We start from the raw sequence: 20510 nt of genomic DNA, 5'->3' as shown, positions 1-20510 counted from the left end.
GAATAATAACTATAACTTATTGGTTCTAAATAACCATTTCAAATGTGAATGTGCGTTTGTGATCCGAATAAAATATGCATGAATGCTGTTTGAATGGAGAGAAGCATATTCTTGGAGGAAGCTAAAGAGCATCAAATACTTAACAAAGTCAAATATTTAATAAATGTTCTAGTTCATGCATTAAGTATTTATCGTTTAAAAAAGATTAAAAAGGTAAAGCAAATTACCTCATTCAAGTATAGGAAACATGGGCGCCCATATGCAAAGTTGAAAGGGGGGGGGGCTCAAATATTTTCCCTGCGGTTTAGCTGGATATTTTCCATGTGGAAACCGATTTCAGGGCGGATTAGAGTCACTAAAATTTGACATTTTTAATAACTTATTCATTAATGGCTGGAGAAGAAATGTTTTTACATTTTTGCAAAGAAAAAAAGTACTAAAAGCAAGGAAGTTCTGATTTCAAAGGGGAATGGGGCTCGAGCACCCCCTTGCCCCCTTATATGGGCGTCCTTAATAGGAAATTATTAAAGTTTCTATGTTTAAATGAGCTAATTTATTATTTTCCATCCAGTATCTGGATGAAAAAATTTCTGCGATTAAAGGAATGAAAGATTTCTACAAAGTTAATCTATACTAGAAATGCATTTAAATTTACTACATAGGGGAAAAGCTATACGAGTCTCTGTTCAATTGTATAAACAATGTAAGAAATGAATGAAAGCGTGTTTAAAACATACCATACTTACTAAGCAAAACGATGAAATTTAAAGATAAAAAATTGCTGTTTGGAGAAACAGTAACGACACCCATTTCATTGGTTGCCAATCTTTTCTTATTAGTGTTATTTGAAGTATTGTACAAATATGGATTTAGTACAAAAATTTCAAACCTGCCCCATTCATTTTACTTAGGATGGCTGTAATGCTTTAACTATTGCTATGGAAGCAGGACATAAAGACATTGGGCTCTTGATTTACACTAATATGAACTTTTCACGGGGAAATTCTCCTGTAAGTATCAATTGAAATATTTTTTTCATTCATATCTGTATCACATGATCTCAATTATGGTTAGCTATTTAATCTTTCATAAGTTTAAAGGCTAATACACATTTTTTTATTGATTTCCTTAAATATTACATGGTTTATAAAAACTAGCAAAATATTTAATTTTAAAAAAATCTATACCGACAAAAAGATGCCAACTTTCCTGATTCGTTCAGGCGGCTCCTGAATTTTTATGTCTTCTCCTGAATGAGTCTCCTTAATGAAGTAAATATCAAAAAAAATTTTTACAGAAGACAGTTGAATAGATTATTTCAGAACGGGCATAAGTCCAACTAATGCAACTTTTCAGGAATCAATAAAAAGTGATTATTTTATTCAGAAATGAACCAAATTCAACAAAATTTTTTATGACTAATCTAGCCATAAGTAGGATCATTACGTCATCTTTAATTACGTTTCATTTCGTCACTGAAATTAATTTAAAAAAAAAAAAAATTTATATATATATATATATATATATATATATATATATATATATATATATATATATATATATATATATATATATATATATATATATATATATAGACTTAGCCCTTTCTGCAATAAATATCCGGAAAGACTAGTTTAAAATGATAAAAATGTAAACCAAAAGAAACGAATTTGTTTCCAACTGATTTATGCTAATAAAAAATATTATAACAAAGTGACAAAAATAATTAGTGAAGTTCGTATTCATCAATTCATTATCTTAAGAAAATACAGCGTGTATTTTGCTCTTTCTCTTGTCTTGTTTTAGTGGAATAATGAAGTCTGGTGTAAACTAGTTTTGTTTACCAAGTTCGATGTACATATTGGTATGACTATGTTCAAAATTGCACTGAATAATCATCTTGATATTTGATATTTCTTCCAACAATATTAAAATTTTCCCTTTATACTTAATTTTGGGAAAAGTAATTCAGCCGACAAGCATTACTTTGCAATATTCTCTTAAAAACCGGCTATAAATTAGTTAGCCTGAAACCGTTCTTTTGATGTTCAATGGAATATTTAAACATCATGAATGTTGATAATTGAATACATGTGTTGCCCAGTCAAATCTTTTTCCAAAATCTCAATTTGGGAGATAACTCCTCTTAAAAAGTGAAGGGCACCTGTTTTAGCAGTTACAGGTTTCATTTTTTCAACAGATGTGACGGTGAATCTTGATGCAATATCAGAATTTCACTTATAAGAGATTGGATTTCACATGGTAATAATGTGTCATATTTTTTTAACATTCTTTTTACCGTCCTAAAATCCTGATCACGAAGGACAAACAAATGTCCTCATGGAGAAAAGTTATCAGCAATCTTGTTAAATTTCTTCAATGTTATTTCCAGAAAATGTATCCTGCAGTGTTGTTCTTATTTTGACCAGCGTATATCTCACTAAAAGCATACAGTATTTAACAGTTCCTAGAGTGACGTTAATAAAACCCCTGAAAAATTAGTAAATTTCATTGTGATTCCGTGATTTCGAATCCCCTTCCCCTAACCCCCCGAACTGACGAACCTACCATTATTGAAATTATGTTTGATCAAAAGAGTTGTTTGTTTAACTTCATTATGCCAAAAAATCTAGTTCTTCTATGATCTTGCCATTGCGTCTTACTATTTCTTCTTTCGTGTTTAGTGCAGAAAGGGTATAAGTCCAGGACTTATGCTCTTTCTGCACTAAAAGAAAAATGTGACCCCTAAAATAAAGTACTTTGTTGTACAAGGATTGACTTCCCTGCTACACTAGTTGATTTCTCTACATACAAATATGGGAAAACCACAACTAACTCAATTTTGAGAAAAATGTGACTTATGCCCTTTCTGAAATAATAGATTCATTTGCCATTGCACAAACAAAACCCAACACGAGTATGAAAATTATGTTTCTCCAATCCTTTTTAAAACTTCTTTTGTTTTATTTTCTTTTTTTCTTTTGAAACTTATATTTCCCAAAAAATGTGGTAAAATATTCTCAATTTTTCTATAAACTTGTCAAACTTTTACCTGCAGCATGGAATCTTTTATAAGAAAAACAAAGACTTCTTTCAAAACCTTTTTTTTTTCAAACCTAAAAGTTGAGTTTCCCCTCCCTTTTTTTTACTTCAAAAAAGTAAAAACTAGCTTAGTATCCAAATTTCATATCCTACCAAATTTCCAACCACAAAATTTTGGGTCCTCAGTAGGCTTAAGTTAAGAAACTAATACTTTTGTTTTAAAAACCTCTATCATGCTCAAGCTTATGTCATTAAATTTATTCATGGAGAAGTCTCCTTACTTCATGAATTAAGTATTCCTAATTTTCATCATTCAATGTTAGCAACTATGTTTTACCAATTTGTAAAATTTATTTTATAACTTTAATAAATATTTAAAATTTTCTAATTGAAATCTAGTCAAAAATACCAATCTAGACAAGAAAATTCAAAATTTCTAATTTAGATTTTCATGTTTCTTTTTTTTTCTTTAGCTGAAAAAATTATTCGGTTAAGCTTTAAAACCATCACCTTATACACTCATTATGGAGGAAGTAAATGATTTTCAGTTGGTTGAAAGAAATCTGTTATTAACACATTTCTCGCAAAATACATTTTTTCTTGTACTTGATAAATAACTATTCATGTTTACAGTGTCAGTTTGTAATATTTAAGGCAACTGATTGCTCACTAATTGTGAAGTAAGGTCAGTTATTCGGTTTTTGTCATCAAGAAATATTTCAATTGCAGAAACTCATTGGCAGATACGGCTTCTGATATCTGAAGTGTTATTGTTGCATGACAAGGCCAGACTCCATACTGTGAAAGAAACTCAAACTCTGATAATATCTTAAGGATGGGAACAGATAAGACACCCGCTGTATTGTCCGAATTTCTACAACTTAGGCACTCAAAAGCTTGCTGAACTATGTAATAAATGTTGAAATAACTATGCAAATTACGTAGAAAAATAGAGGAAGATGTAAAAAAATGTAAAAATAACAATTGTTTTGAAAAAAATTGATTTCTTTTTTTTAATGGACCTTACTTTTGGAATAACCCTCGTATTTTTCAAAACTTAAGATTTGTCTTCAACTGTTTTTTTAATGGCCAACAATCACTGCAATACAATATAATTGGTCTAATGCAACATTCAAACAGCGTCCGCATGTCACGTTCGCCACGTCAAGAGGACACACTCACGTTTTCTGAACAGGGGGAAGCATTCATTCATTCGAACGTGCCTAAAGCACATGTCAATACTCTCACCCAATAGCGAGAAAGTGCTCATCTCGTGGAGACCAATGAAATGCGACCCCCAATGGACGTCAGAGCCGTCTCGATATCTGGCTTCTAGGCACTTTGACGGGTCCCGCACAATACGGCTTGCTGTCATGGCAACGCCGGCTGAAAACTGGTTTTAGGGAGAAAAGTATACGTCGGTGATGGATGTGCGGACGCAGTGTGAATGTTGCATAATAAGAGTAGTTTAAAGAGTAATTTTGATAAGGAATATATAGATGCATAAAATATATAGAAATTTGTTTCTGCAGAGCCCTTACAAAGGAGATGTAGTGAAACCTTGTTTCAATGAACTTCAAGGGACGGCAAATTTTGTTCGTTGTAACAGGAATTTTGTTGTAATAGACATCAAGCAGTGTAATGTAAATTTAATCAGGACTGAGAATTTATTTTGTTGAAACGGATAGTTTGTTGTATTGGGATTTTACTGTATCTGAAAGCATGACATGTTCTCAGTGTAATTTGAACATACTAAGTATTTATGCTTTATTAATAAGGGTTTTCCCTTTTAGTATTCCACTCTTAAGTCTCGGAAAAGATCAACACCTCCTCCTAGAACTCCAACCCTACGTACACCACCACTACCCAGGTATGTCTATTTTTTATTTGATGCAAAACTTAAAATTTTCTTCACACTGCACAATTTATACCAGATCAAAAATGGCTACTAAATCATTCCTTTGCTTTTTTCCCCCCTTTATAGTCCATCAGCAAGATCAACAAGTTCTTTATCATCATTCCAGTTTCTCAATTGATGCAATTAGTTGCTTCAGACAGTTAGTCAATTATTGGTGTCCTCCATCTTTTAAAGCCTTAATTGTTCAACATTTTGAAGACAAATGTACAGATATTTTTAAAAGTTAGCTTTTTTTGGTAACTTATGTCTGATTCAGTGTTATTGTGCAGTAACAAAAGAATTTCACCCTAAATTATAGGGTTAAGTTTAGTAATAGCAAAATCAAACTTAGATGGTTGGTTTTGGATGCATTTTGATGATAATTATTTCTTTTAGTTACTAGGTTCTGTTTTCCCAGCAGTTTATTTACTTTTTTCTCCCACATTCAAATATTTTCATCAACATTATGGTGCTTAATATATATTTTATGAACTGAATTAACATTTGCAACTTGGAGAGAGAGTTTAAAATCGTTGAATTCTTAAATATCTACACACAAATTGCTTAATCCTTGTTGTTTTTGTAATGTTAAGTACATGTCTCAAATATCGCCTATATTAACATTTTCTATGTATTGCAGTCTCTTGGCATGGAATAAAAGTATAATGAATTATTAATGAATAAAAGTTATATGTCACTAAGACCTATTATTCTTAAGTTTCCAGAGATTAAATTTCTTTTTTTAACTGGTGCCACCTTAACTAAATTTCTAACTGTAAATTCCTAATATAGCCTGTTCTTGTTCCTATCTAACAAGTCAAATTAGAAATACCTGTAAAAAATGAGCTGCAAGGAGAGCATATAATTTCTTCATGAGCATGTAACTTCATCTTTCTTACAAAACCTCTAACAAACATTTTAAACAGCATTTTGTAGTTGCTTTAACTGATATTTGGAACACCTACTCTACTACATTGTGCTCTTACACTGTTTCTAAAACTTATAATTAAAAAAATATTGGTGCAAAACCCTTATCCATAATAAAGATTCTATGTCATAAAGTAACTAGCATTCTTTCTGTAAAAGAATGTTAAAACTTATTTTTTAGTCTTGTACTATTTTTGATTGAAAATAAAGCTATTGTTACTATGTTCTTGGAATGTATGATATTTGCCAATTTTTATAATAAATGAAGATTAATATGTTTAAGTACTTTTATTAATAAACACTAAATGTCTGTTTCAACTGCTAGGCCACATCACAGTATTTTGTCAAAATGTAGTCTGCAACATGACACTTTTGTTGTCATAATAATTTAATTTACTGTTTAATTGGCACATTGTTTTATTTGAATTTATATGTTGGTAGGATTAACCCAGAATAAAATTTTGTGCTAATCAAACTGCAAATTAAACAGTTATGGCAAAAAAAAGTGTCATGTTGCGGACTCTGTACATTTGGACAAAATACTGTAAAATGGCCCTGCTACAGTTTAAGAAAAGTTCACATTATTTATTATTTTTTTAAATCATTAAATACCATTTATTTTTAACTAAGAATTCTAACATGCGATTAACTAAACCTTTTTTTTTTCCAGTTATTGATAAAACTGAGTATTTATGATTTTTACATATTTTGAACATAAAATAACATCTACATACTGTACACAGTAATTTAAATGAAAAAAAAAGAAGAAAACGTAAGCAGTTGTTTGGCATATTTTGCAAATAAGTATTTAATTTTGTTAACCTAGGAATCAAATTTAATATTTTGGATAACATGAAACTTTTTTGTTCTAAACTCATCATAATTGTGATCTACAATACGAGAAGAGGAATAGAAAACCTTTTTATATTTTGAAGTTTTTGGGCATCTTGTTTCATTCCGCATGTGTAGTACAGTCAAGTCTCCATATAACGAAGTCACAAGGAACCATTGAAAAGGTTTGTTTTAAGAAACTTTGCTAAATAGAAAACTAATTTTGTACATGTAAATTACAAATAGATGCTACCCATGTAAGTAATACTTTAGAATATATACTACATAATTGTTCTTAGATTAAATACATATTAGAATGTAATATACTGTTCAAAATAGGTTTAGTATAGTAAGGTATAGTAAGTTAAGTAATCATAACTGAACTTGGTTAATGAAACTAGTCTTACTTGGAAAATTGTTCGTGATTATTTGCTGAACTTTTGAAAAACATTGTTCGTAAAGTTCTTCACAAGTGTGCAGTGATTTAATCACATTTTCTTTAACATTTTCTTGATATTGCAGTCTGCAAGGTATGGTGTCAAAAGTTTTTTTCATCTTAGATGTTGATGGTTTTGAGGGGAAGTGAATTTCCGTATCTTGCTTTGCATCTTCATCTTTGTAATCATTACAACTGAAATCAGAGTTTCTTCTTCAGTCAAGTGATCTGTAGTGGACAAACCATTATCAACAGTCAATAAATCCTCCAAGCATCATGTGCAATCATTATCTGTTACATTATTCTTTTTACAGAAGCTATTTCTGATTTCTGTAACATCTGGTACACTATCCACATTAGGATTGATGTTCTAATTCCCCTGTTGACAATTCCTTTGTAAATACTGCTTTTTGAAATGAATTGTGGATTGTTGTGCTTTTGACATCTGACTCCCAAACTTTAAACAGCTTTAAAATGTAGATCCAAAAATCCAAATGTTTTAGAAAAGTGTTGATTTTCTTCAACACATGCAATCATTTTTTGCAAGATTGGTTTTCGGTAGTGCACTTTTAAATTTCACTCCTTGGTCCATCAGTTACTACTGAGAAGTACTGATTTGAGGAAGAAATAAGTTTTATATTTTTCACTTGCAATGTCACTTCATGTGGATGTGCATGTCAATTGTCTAGAAATAGGGCAATCTTGTGTATTTCTTTTTCAAATTTCTTTTCCCAAGTCCAATAACCACTTTTCAAAAATTTCTCTTGTCATTCAAACTTTCCTACTGTTATGATAGTTCACTCCTAAAGATTTTATGCCTTTGAAACAGATTTTTATTCATCTAACAACTTTAGTTTTTCTTCCCCTATCTTAATTGTTGTAACCAATACTGTAATTATATCTTTGCTAGTATGCTTCTAATGTTGGTTTTAACACTTCATTTTTCCCACTCTTCACAACTTTCATCGATACGTCAATACTTTCTCCAGAAATGATTTTATGTACCAACACATATTGTTTTTTTTTTTTAATTTGTCCAACACTTACTTGCTTGGAAACCCGAATAATCTTAGGGGGGCCGGTGAACTGCAGGTCTTTAACGCACCTGACAAAGGTAAGTTCTGATCACACACAGAATGAATCCATTTTAACACAGCCAGATCAACATCGTGAAAAGGCATAATTGAGGCAGTGAGAAGCACAGGGATGCAAGTGGACGTTTTTAAGTTTTGAGTAAAACACGTTTAAAGATTAGCTCCTAGGTAGGCTTTCATTGAAATTTTTTTCTAAATCATGCTGTATAGCAGCAACTACCAGGGCTACTAGTACCATCTCTTGGCCCAAGACAGGAGAGGTTCACCTACCATGTGTACTGATTGTCTCCAAATTTTTAATTTTGCCACTTACATCCCTTTGCTTCTCACTGCCTCAATTGTAATTGCTTTGCTTTAAAATTACACATTTTGCCAGCTTTACAAAAAATGGAATCTTACAAGGAGATGTTACGGTCTCGGAAATTCAGATGGGGATGAGATTTGGCAGATTAATAGTATTCCTTAAAGGTACTCTCAGGGTAAAGTAATAAAGCGCACTAGCCATAAAATTCCGAGAAAACAGCCTTTAAAGATTTACATGCAACTTATAAACTAGTAGAGATTGTTCGTAAACAAGCGCCCGGTGGTCATGTGGGCAGCGCTCTGGGGTTCCATGCGGCTGATCCGGGCTGAAATCCACTGCAAGCTTCTTTTTTGTTCATTTATAAACTGACTATTATCACTTTTTACAGTTTGAATTGAAGGTAATATTCAATTTAAAAAATATGATGTATTTTTAATGTGTGATAGTACATTAAAACTCTATTTACTATTCTCACAAACAAGTGATTACACATTTTTAAATATTATAAACTTTGACGAAGTAAATGATTTTTGCAATAAATACATAATCAGTTTTTTGTGGATGAGTAAGAATGTTGTTTTATTGCATATAAGCAGGTAGTCAAATTTTAAAAACCCTAACTGTACTTATCGAGCAATGGTTTTGCTCCTTAATTCTGTTATTTAAATTTATCGTCTGCTGTATTTTACACATTGAATATTCAACTCTTTATTTTCCATCTCTTATCGTCTGCAATGTTCATATTTGTTTTCATCATTAACTATATGTATCGTCTGTGATGTATATTACACTGGAACATTCTATACCGTGAAAAAGGATTTCAGTTTTTAAAATATTGTGAATTGAAATGGTCGGTTATTGAAGTAACCCTGAAACAAATAAAATCTGTTGGCAAAAAGGATCAAAATTCATTACACAGTGAAATGTTGAAGCAAAGATTAAAAGATGCGGTCATTTATTACGAGAGCTTGCTTACTGAAAATCATTTGATTGCATCAGAACCATCAAGTTCAATTCCTCATGAAGCAATGTTAATGGGCGAAAAAATTTATGAACTTACTATGGATATGCTGGTTGAAAAAATATTTAACTGATGACAAACTTGCTCATGAAAATGAAAACTGTGAAGAGGAACCTTTTGAGCAAGTCAAAATTCAAAGCTCATCAGCTGAATATGAACCAGAAGAGAAAAAAAGAAGAGGTAGAGCATGTTCCTTTGGATTACAAAATTAAAGTTGTGAACATAGCAACGGCTCACACCACATGGAATCTACAAACATTACAAAAGAAAGGATGCAGTCGGTTAAAAAAAAAATGAATATTTATCGCAATGGGAGAAAGAAATAAAAAATGGAGGAAATCTATTCCATAAATACGATGTAATCAATTCTTGGACATATGATCGTTTTCTAGAAGCTCGAGAGAATTATCAACAAGTTACTACTCGGAACTTGCAACAGTGGTCTTTAGCAGCAGCACGACAGTTTACAGATTTTGAATTTAAAGCATCTGACTGTTGGGTAAAAAAATTCAAAAGGAAGCATGCCATTCGTCGAAAAGTCACAAAATTTGTTTCAAAAAGAGAAACTGTGACGATCGAAGAAACTTTGGCTTCTGCAGACACTTTTGTAATCCAGACAGTGGCGCAGCCAGAAAATTTTTCTGGGAGGGGTTTTCAAAATCAAAAATTGTTGCTTTCCCATTCATTTACAATGCGTAATCAAGGGCGCCCATATAGGGGGTAGGGAGGCTCAACCCCCCCCCCCTTAGAAATGAGAACTTCCTTGCTTTTAATGCTTTTTTCTTTGCAAAAATGTATAAAAATTTCTTTTCCAGCCATTAATGAATAATATGAGCCAATAATGAATAAGTTATAAAAAAATGTCAAATTTTAACATCTTTAATCTGTACTAAAATCGGTTTCCATGGGGAAAATATTCTGCTAAACCATGGGGGAAACTTTTGAGCCCCCCTTAAAATTTTGCATATGTGTGCCCTTGTGCGTAATTATTCAATATCAAAGAATTTCTACAGATTAGTAATTATTCATTCTAAATAACTTCTTAAAAACAATTAATAATTCGTATTGATGTCACTATGAAACAAAGAAAGTGTAAAAAACACAGAATATTTATTATTAGTTTTACTTTAATCTTATATTTATTTTTTGCGTGTTTCTCGCGAGATCACTTAAAAGCTCCTCCTAAAATACATTCATGTATTTATGAATGTCAAATGCTAGCTAATAACGGTTTCGATCTTTCGATGAGAATTGGTCAAGAGCCTCAGAAAATCGGGTGCGGTAGGCTTCCTCTCACTAGATGTCCCTAAAAAGGAGTTGTGCAGAGATGGAAGTGCTGAGGGACCATGATACCCTGTAGAGCTTTATTGACACCATTTTAGCTATCTTATACCAGGGGGATGTGGGGTGCTTATCATGAAATACAACTTTTATATTTAAGAATTGAAAAATAATTTCTGACTGTTTCCCGATTATTAAAAACAGTAAAATATTTTGTTGAAACCTATTCCGCTTGGAAAAGCTCAATCTGCTTTTTCCCTTGATCTTAATGGAGGAAATGAATGTGCTTGTGTTCTGGGAGGGGTTTTAACCCCAAAACCCCTCCCGTGGCTGCACCACTGAATCCAGACATTAAAGTTGATACCGAATTTCAAAAACAATTATGTTATCAATACTGACCAAACAGGTAAGTAATTAAAAACTTATTTTACGATCTTCAGACCAAGAGGGGATCCAGCTTCTGGTTTAGGAGGAGGTCATTTTCAGAAAGGGAGGGGTAAAAGGGTAATTTTTGTGTGAAATGGGCAATTTTTTTTCGAAATATGTCCCAAAAATGCAATTTTATTCTATATTTGGTCATTTAAAAGATGGGTCATGACCCCCCCCCCCCCCCCACAACCCTCTCTCTGGATCCGCACCTGCTTTTGACAAAATATTTTAATTCCCATTTCCTTTTTCCAGGATGTCAGTATCAGTCAGTGTACAACAGGACTTTGGCTCAAAAGGGAAGTAAAACTATTTTCGTCAAAAGGCACGACATGAATAGAATAACGCATTCATACACTGCTCAATATTCTCTTACCCTGTCTGGAAAAGTTCTGCCCCTTGTATTTGTTTCTTTACAAGAAGCAACTGGTATTTTTGGCCCCCAAATTCAAAAAACAATTGATGAATACTCGCAAAAATGTCATAATAACATCTTCGAAATCACGAAAGCTAACGACAGGACTATACATCGAATTTTTGAACCGTTGCTTGAAGTTTTATGTGGAAAAAGAAGCATTTCTATTGATTATCGACTCTTGGGGAGGACAAACAAAACCTGAACTATACGACCAAATTTTCCAGGATGATGAAAAATCTCCAACTTGTACAGTTAAAGTGATTCCACCAAAATGTACTCCACTTGTTCAACCTTTGTGACGTCTATTTTTGTAGACAGGTAAAGAATTTAATAAAACGTATACAAAATTGCGCGTATCTTGTTAAAAATAATAGAAAAATACCCGTGAAGACTGCATAAAAATACAATCAATTGACCATCATCAACTGTCATCGCCAATTTTTGATAAAATGATTCGATATGCCTGGTATGCTTCTAAACTTTCTGACAAAAGAGAAATTTTCCTGAATGTAAATGAAGTATGTTTTCCAACGACTCTTTCACAAAAAAGTTGCTCCTGTAAGCAATCTTCCTTTATAATTTGTGCGAGATGTCAAAAGTTTTTGTTTTCCATGTTTTTATGATAAATATCATTCTGGTGTACGTATATAAATAACAACTATATTGTTAAAAATCATCTATAAATTAAGCTCTACAGTAATTTTGTAGCCGTTGTAATTCAAATTTTAACTTGTATTGATTTAATTTCTCCATTTTCTCTATTAAAGTGCTTTATGTGTTTAAAAATTTCGCATTATCTTCAATTCAAATTGTACAAAGCTGTAACAGTCACTTTATAAATGAACAAAAAAGAAACTTGCAGTGGATTTGAACCCGGATTAGCCGCATGGAACCCCAGAGCGCTGCCCACATGACCACCGGGCGTTTGTTCACGAACAATCTCTACTATTTTATAATTTGCGCGTAAATCTTTAAAGGCTGTTTTCTCGGAATTTTATGGCTAGTGCGCTTTATTACTTTACCCTGAAGGATACTACTAATCTGCCAAATCTCATCCCGATCTGAATTTCCGAGACCGTAACGTCTCCTTGTTCGTGGATACAGGTTGGCAAGAACTCCATATTTTGCAGCTACTTTTTTCTTCCAAATGCGCTTTTTAACACAATTGATAAGTAAAATTTTTTCCTTTATAGTCAAACACTTTCTATTCGACATTTTTGAGAAGAATACCCCACTTTGTTGAGTAAAATCAAAATGAGGGAAACTTCTTCACGTCAAGAGATTCCAGCCCAGAGTTGAGACATTTCCAGGTAACCTCAACCCCTTAAGAAAGTCCGTCCTCCTATTTTAAAGGGCTCCCCTTCAATGACCACAAGTGGCAAAAGAGAAAGGAATGTTGAAAGTTAAAGAATGAGTAAGCCTCAACAAAAGCAGTAGAAGAAAGACATCGATTTTCTGAACATAAACACTTTGCTATATAAATATTCGGCCATTTGATCTTTATTAAAGAGAGACAAATTTGCATGCCTTTCTGTTGAAACTTAGTGTTGCCTAACATACTTCGTTTATGTAGAGAACTTTGCTATATAGGGTTTTTGTTACATGGAGACTGATGTATTTCTATTTTATAGAAGTTTTTATGGCTATTAACGTGATTTATTACCCTAAACAACAACATTATGTCTAGATTTAAATTCTTACTTCTAGAGCTGTATTAAGGAAATAGTAAATTTAAAACTAGATTTTAATCGGCTTGTTTCATATGTTTTAAAGTTTTTCTTCCTGATCAATATAATTTCATGGTTATATTGTTTTAATTTTATCTTCTGATTATTTGATCTATTTGGAAAGGAATACTGTTAAATGTCATAAAAATAAACAGTGGGATGCATGAAAATATATAATTGGTTTATATTACATAAATATTGGTGCCGGTTTGACCCTTTTCCTAGTCAAAATGAATTAGCCAGATATAACTTTATTTACTTTCATTTTTAATGTACATAATCATCAAATTTTTAACATCATACAAAGCAATTTAAGGTTTTTTTTTCAAAATATAGCTTTACACATATATATATATGTATATAAAAATTTGTGTAAAAATCATATATTACAAAAATTGTATTCAGCTAAGTTTTATAGTTTTGATTGCATCTTTGACATAAGTTTTTCAAGTTTCATTGCAAGCCCCATATCACCTTTTAACTTAAGTTTACCAGCCAAAAAAGCACTTGTGGGTTTAAGTTTGCCACCAAACATGTCAAAAAAACTGCTGATGTCCAATGCAAAAGTAACATCAGCTTTTCCACTAGGAGGTTCTCCTTTACCAACAGAACCTGATCCAGTTTTGAGGTCAATGTACCATGTTTCTTCATTCTTGCCTCCTAAATGAAAGATTTAAATATTTGATTAAAAAAAGTTTGCTTTTAACAAGTAAGACATCTAATCCCAGAAATAACACTAAGATATCTTACTGTTGCTTTGAGGTGCAGATATGAATATATAATTACTATATATATATATATATATATATATATATATATATATATATATATATATATATATATATATATATATATATATATATATATATATATATATATATATATAAAATCTAATGATGCTTAAAAAAATTAATAATTTAAAGGGTAAGTTGTTGTAAAATGTATAGTAATTATATATTCATGTCTGCACCTCAAAGCAACAGTAAGATATCTTAGTATATATATTTTATTACTATTATTATTTTTAAAAAAACTGATGGTTGAAGTAATGTTATTTTTTTTAATTTAATTTTTCTACTTTGAATAAATATACAAATATTAGCAATGTTGCAGTAGTTTCATGTGTGGATACTTTCCCCTTTAAAATAGTGCTTTTAGATAACCATATATTTTTCTATCAAGAATAGTTTTGGATTAAACGGCTACTAATGATTTTTAAAAAAAATTTTAAAATAAAAATACTCCTAAAATAGCCTGCTAACCACAGGCTGCCCCCTAATATTTTTACTTCCTTTTACAAAAAAGGAAGTATTGTATTCACGAAAAAATTTTCACTTAAAAATCTGCCTTAATATCCATTTTGCTCAACCCCGAATGAATGTTGAGTTTATTTTTCAACCCGACCACACGTGGATATATACCTATGAACGTTCAGACACCCGAAATATCCATTTTGACGATCCCCCCGAGTTAATTACGACGAGTTTTCTCATGACGTATGTATGTGCGTAAGTGTGTATGTATGTCGCATAACTCAAGAACGGAATGTCCTAGAAAGTTGAAATTTGGTACTTAGTGGGATCTAGTTGTGCACCTCAATTTTTGGTTGCATTTGGATGCTCCAAACGGGGTGTTTTGCCCCTTTTTGAGGGGAAATCCTTGTTAATTTCCATGCAAACTCAAGTGGTGTTATAATTTGGCGACATATCGCCAGTCTTTTAGTCGCCAACTTAGCCACAAAATCTGCGATTTTTTTTTTAAATTTTATTTATTTATTTGTTTCAATTTGGCCACTGTTGGTGATATTTAGAGACTAAACTATTGAATCACACTAAAACTGCGAATAATGAGAAAATGACATTAAATTTTAGTAAAAGGAAGTCATGTGATGCACACATCAGCTCGTTAATTTCATGTTTAATTAATATGTCATTTTAACAATAATGTGAAAATTGGCTGAAAGAAATTGGATGGGATTTTGAAATTATTTTTTGAAAATTAGGAAAGAGGAGAAAAATAGTCTCTCAGAAATAAAACTGTTGACGATTTCTAAAGTCCAAAAAAAAAAGTGATGGAGAAATTGGTAGCACTAAACATAATGATTGTGATCATAAATCGGCCAATTTGCATAGCGCATCTCTTATGTTAACTCTAAAAAGTTTTTACTTTTGCTATGAAAATGAAACGAAAAAGCTGTATCTGTCTCCAGCATAAAAGTTTAGTTTGCCCATATAACACTAACTTTTAACAATTTTATTTTTTTCATCAGTGTTTTAAAAGCAAACAGCTGAATTTGGCAAACAAATTTAAAAAATTTAGCTGAAACGAAATATAAAATAAAATTATTCTATTTATTTTTTTATATTTTGTTTTGCTGTTGTTGCCTCAGAGGAACTTTATTGCCACAGACATGCTCAGATTTTCTTTCTGATAATATGCATTTTGTTCTTGGTAAAGAAAGTTTTCTTGGTGTGCATAATAAGTTTGAATTTGAGGTATGTATAAGAATTAAGCTTCTATAAGCGTTTATAGCAAATCTAATATCGGATCAGTGGGGCGGCTGTACGTTTTGATTCACACTTTTCGTTTGCATGTTTTAGTGAACCCAAACTTCAGTGATTATAAAATTTGTACCTTAAGACTTGGTTTCTATGAAACACGAAAGAAGTTTCAATACAACACGATACATATTGACCTGGTAAATGTTATGTAGAGTGATTCACCAGTGGTTGACCACCTGCCAGTAGTTGACCACTCGAGCACTAATATGTACAAAACAAGAATAAATAAGTAGATATTTTTAGTCTGATTGCTGGAACTAATTCATAGCATCCCATGTAGTCTCTTATAATTTATAGTTGTAACTAAAGTTTGAATAGAGGTTAGAACAGTACAATTACAAAGACACATACTTGCCAACCTTCAAAGAAAAAAAAACAGGAGATTTCATTAAAGGTATATAGGTGATTCACCAGCGACCTATCTTCACAACAGAATTATAGTAGGGGCCTCTTAATGTGATCACTTTGGGACAAATATAGATTGATAACAATAACCGAAAAGAATCCAGGACACACAAAATGATGTTTTTTTTTTTCATTTAAAAAGCATTTATTTTCACAACAGCAAATTAAAATTACAATGACTCAACTAAATGTTTAAATTTTCATTTTGCTTCGCTTTATTTTCAGTTCTTCATGATTCTTCAGTAACTTGCAAAGTTATGGATGAGAAATTTTTAGCTGTGCTGCAGCATTTCTTTGACTTATCATGGGTAAATTTTCAAAGCATTTTAAAATGTTAACTAAAAAGTTTGATCGTTAAGAGTTAAAGTTTTTAGTGTGACTGGAGAGGGAGAAAATTTCTTCTGCCTTATTGATAAGAAGGGAACTTATCCTCGGAAGCTACATTAACTCTCTCCTAGCGGGAGGAGATCACTTGCAACATGTCCAACGACTGAATATTTGCATATGCAAACAAAAAAAAAAAACATTTTAGTGGGATTCTGTGATTACTCAGAACAAACTTTGTTTCATTCCTAGAATAAGATTGCATTACTATTGAAAACCACAAAATGTCACACATGAAGTTAGTCTTGACAGGGTTTGACTTTGTATATCAGTTGATTGAGGAACAAAGAAAGGGGGAAAATTCGAAAGTTTATGAAAAAGTGATAAAATAAATGAAGACACTAATTACAATATCCAACACTTTAAACACTTGTTGATACAAAAGTGTTCCTGGACTTGGTGATTCTGATAATATTAAACAAATGATAACATTAACCGTGATCACAGTAACAGTGCTTACTGTATTAAATTTTGGCTTTAAATAACATAAATACTAAATTTAAAGTGAAATGGGGATTTTTCACAGATGTAAGCTAATTGGTAGTAGCAAGAAAAATATACTGCAAAGGAATAAACCAAATAATAAGGAGTGAATTTGCTTAAAGTTTCGTACATTCCCTCGTCCCTACCAAAAATGCAGATACAAAAATTTAATTACTAAAGTCTGGTAAAATCCGGGGAAAAAATCAATATATAATGAAAATAAAACATAAAATAAGTAGGTATAGGATGGCACATGTTAAATTAATTTAAAACTTTCAAAATGCAAAAGGATTGAAATCTGCAGCAATTTTCAGCAAAGACGTGCTTCGTTGAACATGTAATGTGGAAAGCTTCCAAAAAATAATTTTTACCAAATGAGTTATTAATAGGGAAAATTCTTGTTCCCTGACATTGGTAGAATAGATAAGGGCGCCATCTATTGAGATGAAAGTGATACTTTTAATGATTGACTGAAAAAACTGCAAAAAATCGTAAAAAAGGGGAAATGAAAACAAGAAACGGGAGTCTCCCGTTAAAAACATTCGAGTTGGCAAGTATGAAGACATAAAAAATTTCAAGAAAATCACTTTTCTTACTAGTGAGAATTGTCATGAGATGAAATGTTTAATTGTATTCCTCGACGTTAAATTGACGGATTGAGGGGTGGTCAACTACTGGTTGTCTAAAATGTAATTAATGCCCATAGTTGACCTGAATGGTAAAGTAATACACTTATGTTGGTTTTAAAGCTTTTTTTCTCGAAACCAAAGTGATTAGAGACTTTTTTTAGCTTAAGATAAAATATAATGCTACTTTTGTCCAAAAAAAAAAGTATTTTTGCAATTATTGACTAACCGCTTGTCCGCTGAACCAATATTTGTGTTACGGTTACTTGAACAGATTTTCTCCTAATTTCGAAAATTTTAAACAACGTAGTACTAATACAGATTCTATTATAGTAAACTAATTTCAGAAATTTCGAATTGCAACACCCACATTTTTCTTGCGCAAATTGATCCGCATATTGAAAAACCTCAAATTGCATTATAATGAGTGGAGTCTGACAAAAACTGCAAAGATGAAAATTGTTTATCCAAGTGACAATATAAAAAAGAAGAATTTTGCATAACTATCACGGTAAGACTGTAGTAGAAGCACAAATCACTAAATACCATGTGCAAAACTTAAGGAAAAAATCTTTAAAATGCAGAGTGGAAAGCTTGTTTCTGTTCGGTCAAATGACCTTTATTTGAGTGTTCTTGAATCCACAGTAGATAAAATTAAAGAGATTAAGATAAGTAGATAAAATTATTAATTTTTAATTAATTAAAACTTCAAGTGTAAATTGAAAATACTTGTCTTTTTTTGTAACTCACTTCGCCTTGTAACTCAGGGTACTCGACAGGACGTGATTTTGGATCTAGTTTTCTGCGACATGGAAGGTTTTGTTCAGGGGTTATGTTTAGGGGAATACATTGGAGATAGTGACCACAACAGAGTATTAGGTTTGGGATTAAATTTGATATGCACAAAGTAGAGAATTTTAGGTTTGTGCCCAATTTCAGAAATACTGATTTTGTGGCACTTAGGCAGAGTTTGAAAGCAGTTTTTTCTTCTGAATTGGACAATAGCGATGTGAATCTTCAGTGAGCAGAGTTAAAGGAAAATCTAGCAAAAACGGTTTGGGATTATGTTCCCTTTAGGAGAAAGGGTGTCAACACTAAAATTTGGCCGATGTGGTTCTCCAGGGAAACTAAAGACTCTCTAAATTACAAGCAAGCCGCTTTTCATAGGTTTAAAGAAATTGGTCACAGTGCAGATAGGCTCCAATATTGCAAGGCAAGGCGTAAATTTAAGTATTTGGTACGAATTTAGAAAAGAGAGTTGAAGAAAAGACTGGCAGATAACATAAACAGGAATCCCAAGAGGTTTTTTGCATACGCTAATTCGGGGAAAGTTCGAAATATCCATATTGGGCCAATGGTTGATGAGCACGGAATTTTAATTCAGGACGATAGTGTTATTGCTAATGTTCTTAACTTTTTTTCGAGTGTTTTTAAGGATAACTGTATATCAACAGTTGACACCAGCAAGACACAAGCTAGTATAGCTTGAGGACTTTATATTTTCCAGGAATGACTTTTTACTTCATTTGAAAAAAATTAAGGAGACTAAGGCTCCGAGACCAGATAATATTTATCCAAAAATTTTATTTGAATGTGCAGAGGAATTAGCTGATGTAATTGTAAATATTTTCAATGCTTTTTATAACTCGAGGACAGTGCTAGAGGACTGAAAGCTGGCTAACGTTACACCGCTCTTCAAGAAAGGGTCTAAAGGGAGTGCCGGAAATTATAGACCTGTAAGTAACTTTGCTGGTTTGCAAAATTTTTGAAACATTGATAAAAATTAAGATAGTAAATTTTTTAGCGACTAATTATCTATTGACTAGTTTTCAGTACGGTTTCAGGAAACATAAATCTTGTGCAACTAATTTATTACATTTCTATGACAAAGTCACCATGGCTTTGGACAATAAGAAACCTGTAGATGTTGTTTACATTGATTTTCAAAAAGCTTTCGATAAGGTACCGCATGTTGCTTTACTTAGCAAATTAGCTGATATAGGAATAGGGGGGAAACTTTCATTTGAGTAAAAAACTGGCTGACTAGAAGAAAACAAAGGGTAGTTGTAAGTTGAAATTATCCTAATTGGAGTGAGGTTTTAAGCGGGGTTCCTCAAGGATCAGTGTTAGGGCCTGTTTTGTTCATTGTTTTAATGAACGATATTAATAAAAATATTTCTGGGAACATGAATTGTTTTGCTGATGATGTCAAAGTTATGGGGAGTGTAGAAAATGAAGAACAAGCAAATCAGCTGCAAGATGATCTAGGTCATATTACGGAGTGGGCTGATAAATGGGGTATGGCTGTTAATGTTGGGAAATGTCAAGTGCTACATTTAGGGCATGGAAATAAGTGTACAAGTTATTATTTACAAGGTTGAGTCATTAATCAGACAGAAAAAGTTACTGATCCGGGCATCTTAATAAGTCTGGATTTAAAATTTAGTCAACAGTGCAGCATAGCTAGTAACAAAGCCAATAAGATGCTTGGGTTTATCAGTAGATCTATTTCAAACAAAACTAAAGAAGTTCTTCTGCCCTTATATAGAAGTTTGGTAAGACCTCATTTGGAGTATGCTGTTCCGTTTTGGTCTCCTTATCGTAAGAAAGATATTAATGTATTGGAAAGAGTTAAAAGGCGGGCTAC

General features: G+C 31.9%; 2 protein-coding genes across 2 annotated transcripts in view; one reads left to right on the top strand and one right to left on the bottom strand.

The window, feature by feature from the left end:
• Nucleotides 1-6115, top strand: part of LOC129231800 (KN motif and ankyrin repeat domain-containing protein 2-like) — a 111227-nt gene extending 105112 nt beyond the window's left edge. Inside the window, exons 12-14 of the mRNA XM_054866175.1 lie at nt 912-1010; nt 4836-4912; nt 5027-6115. Of these exons, the coding sequence (XP_054722150.1) occupies nt 912-1010; nt 4836-4912; nt 5027-5078 (228 nt within the window). The 3' untranslated portion in view covers nt 5079-6115. The remainder of the gene's footprint in view (nt 1-911; nt 1011-4835; nt 4913-5026) is intronic.
• Nucleotides 6116-13635: 7520 nt separating this feature from the next.
• Nucleotides 13636-20510, bottom strand: part of LOC129231802 (hydroxysteroid dehydrogenase-like protein 2) — a 45368-nt gene continuing 38493 nt past the window's right edge. Inside the window, exon 8 of the mRNA XM_054866176.1 lies at nt 13636-14064. Coding sequence (XP_054722151.1) covers nt 13817-14064 — 248 coding nt within the window. The 3' untranslated portion in view covers nt 13636-13816. The remainder of the gene's footprint in view (nt 14065-20510) is intronic.

The sequence above is a fragment of the Uloborus diversus genome, chromosome 10, assembly GCF_026930045.1.
Source record: "Uloborus diversus isolate 005 chromosome 10, Udiv.v.3.1, whole genome shotgun sequence".
Taxonomy (NCBI): domain Eukaryota; kingdom Metazoa; phylum Arthropoda; class Arachnida; order Araneae; family Uloboridae; genus Uloborus; species Uloborus diversus.
The sequence above is the reverse complement of the archived record's forward strand: the minus strand, read 5'-3'. Positions and strand labels throughout refer to the sequence as shown.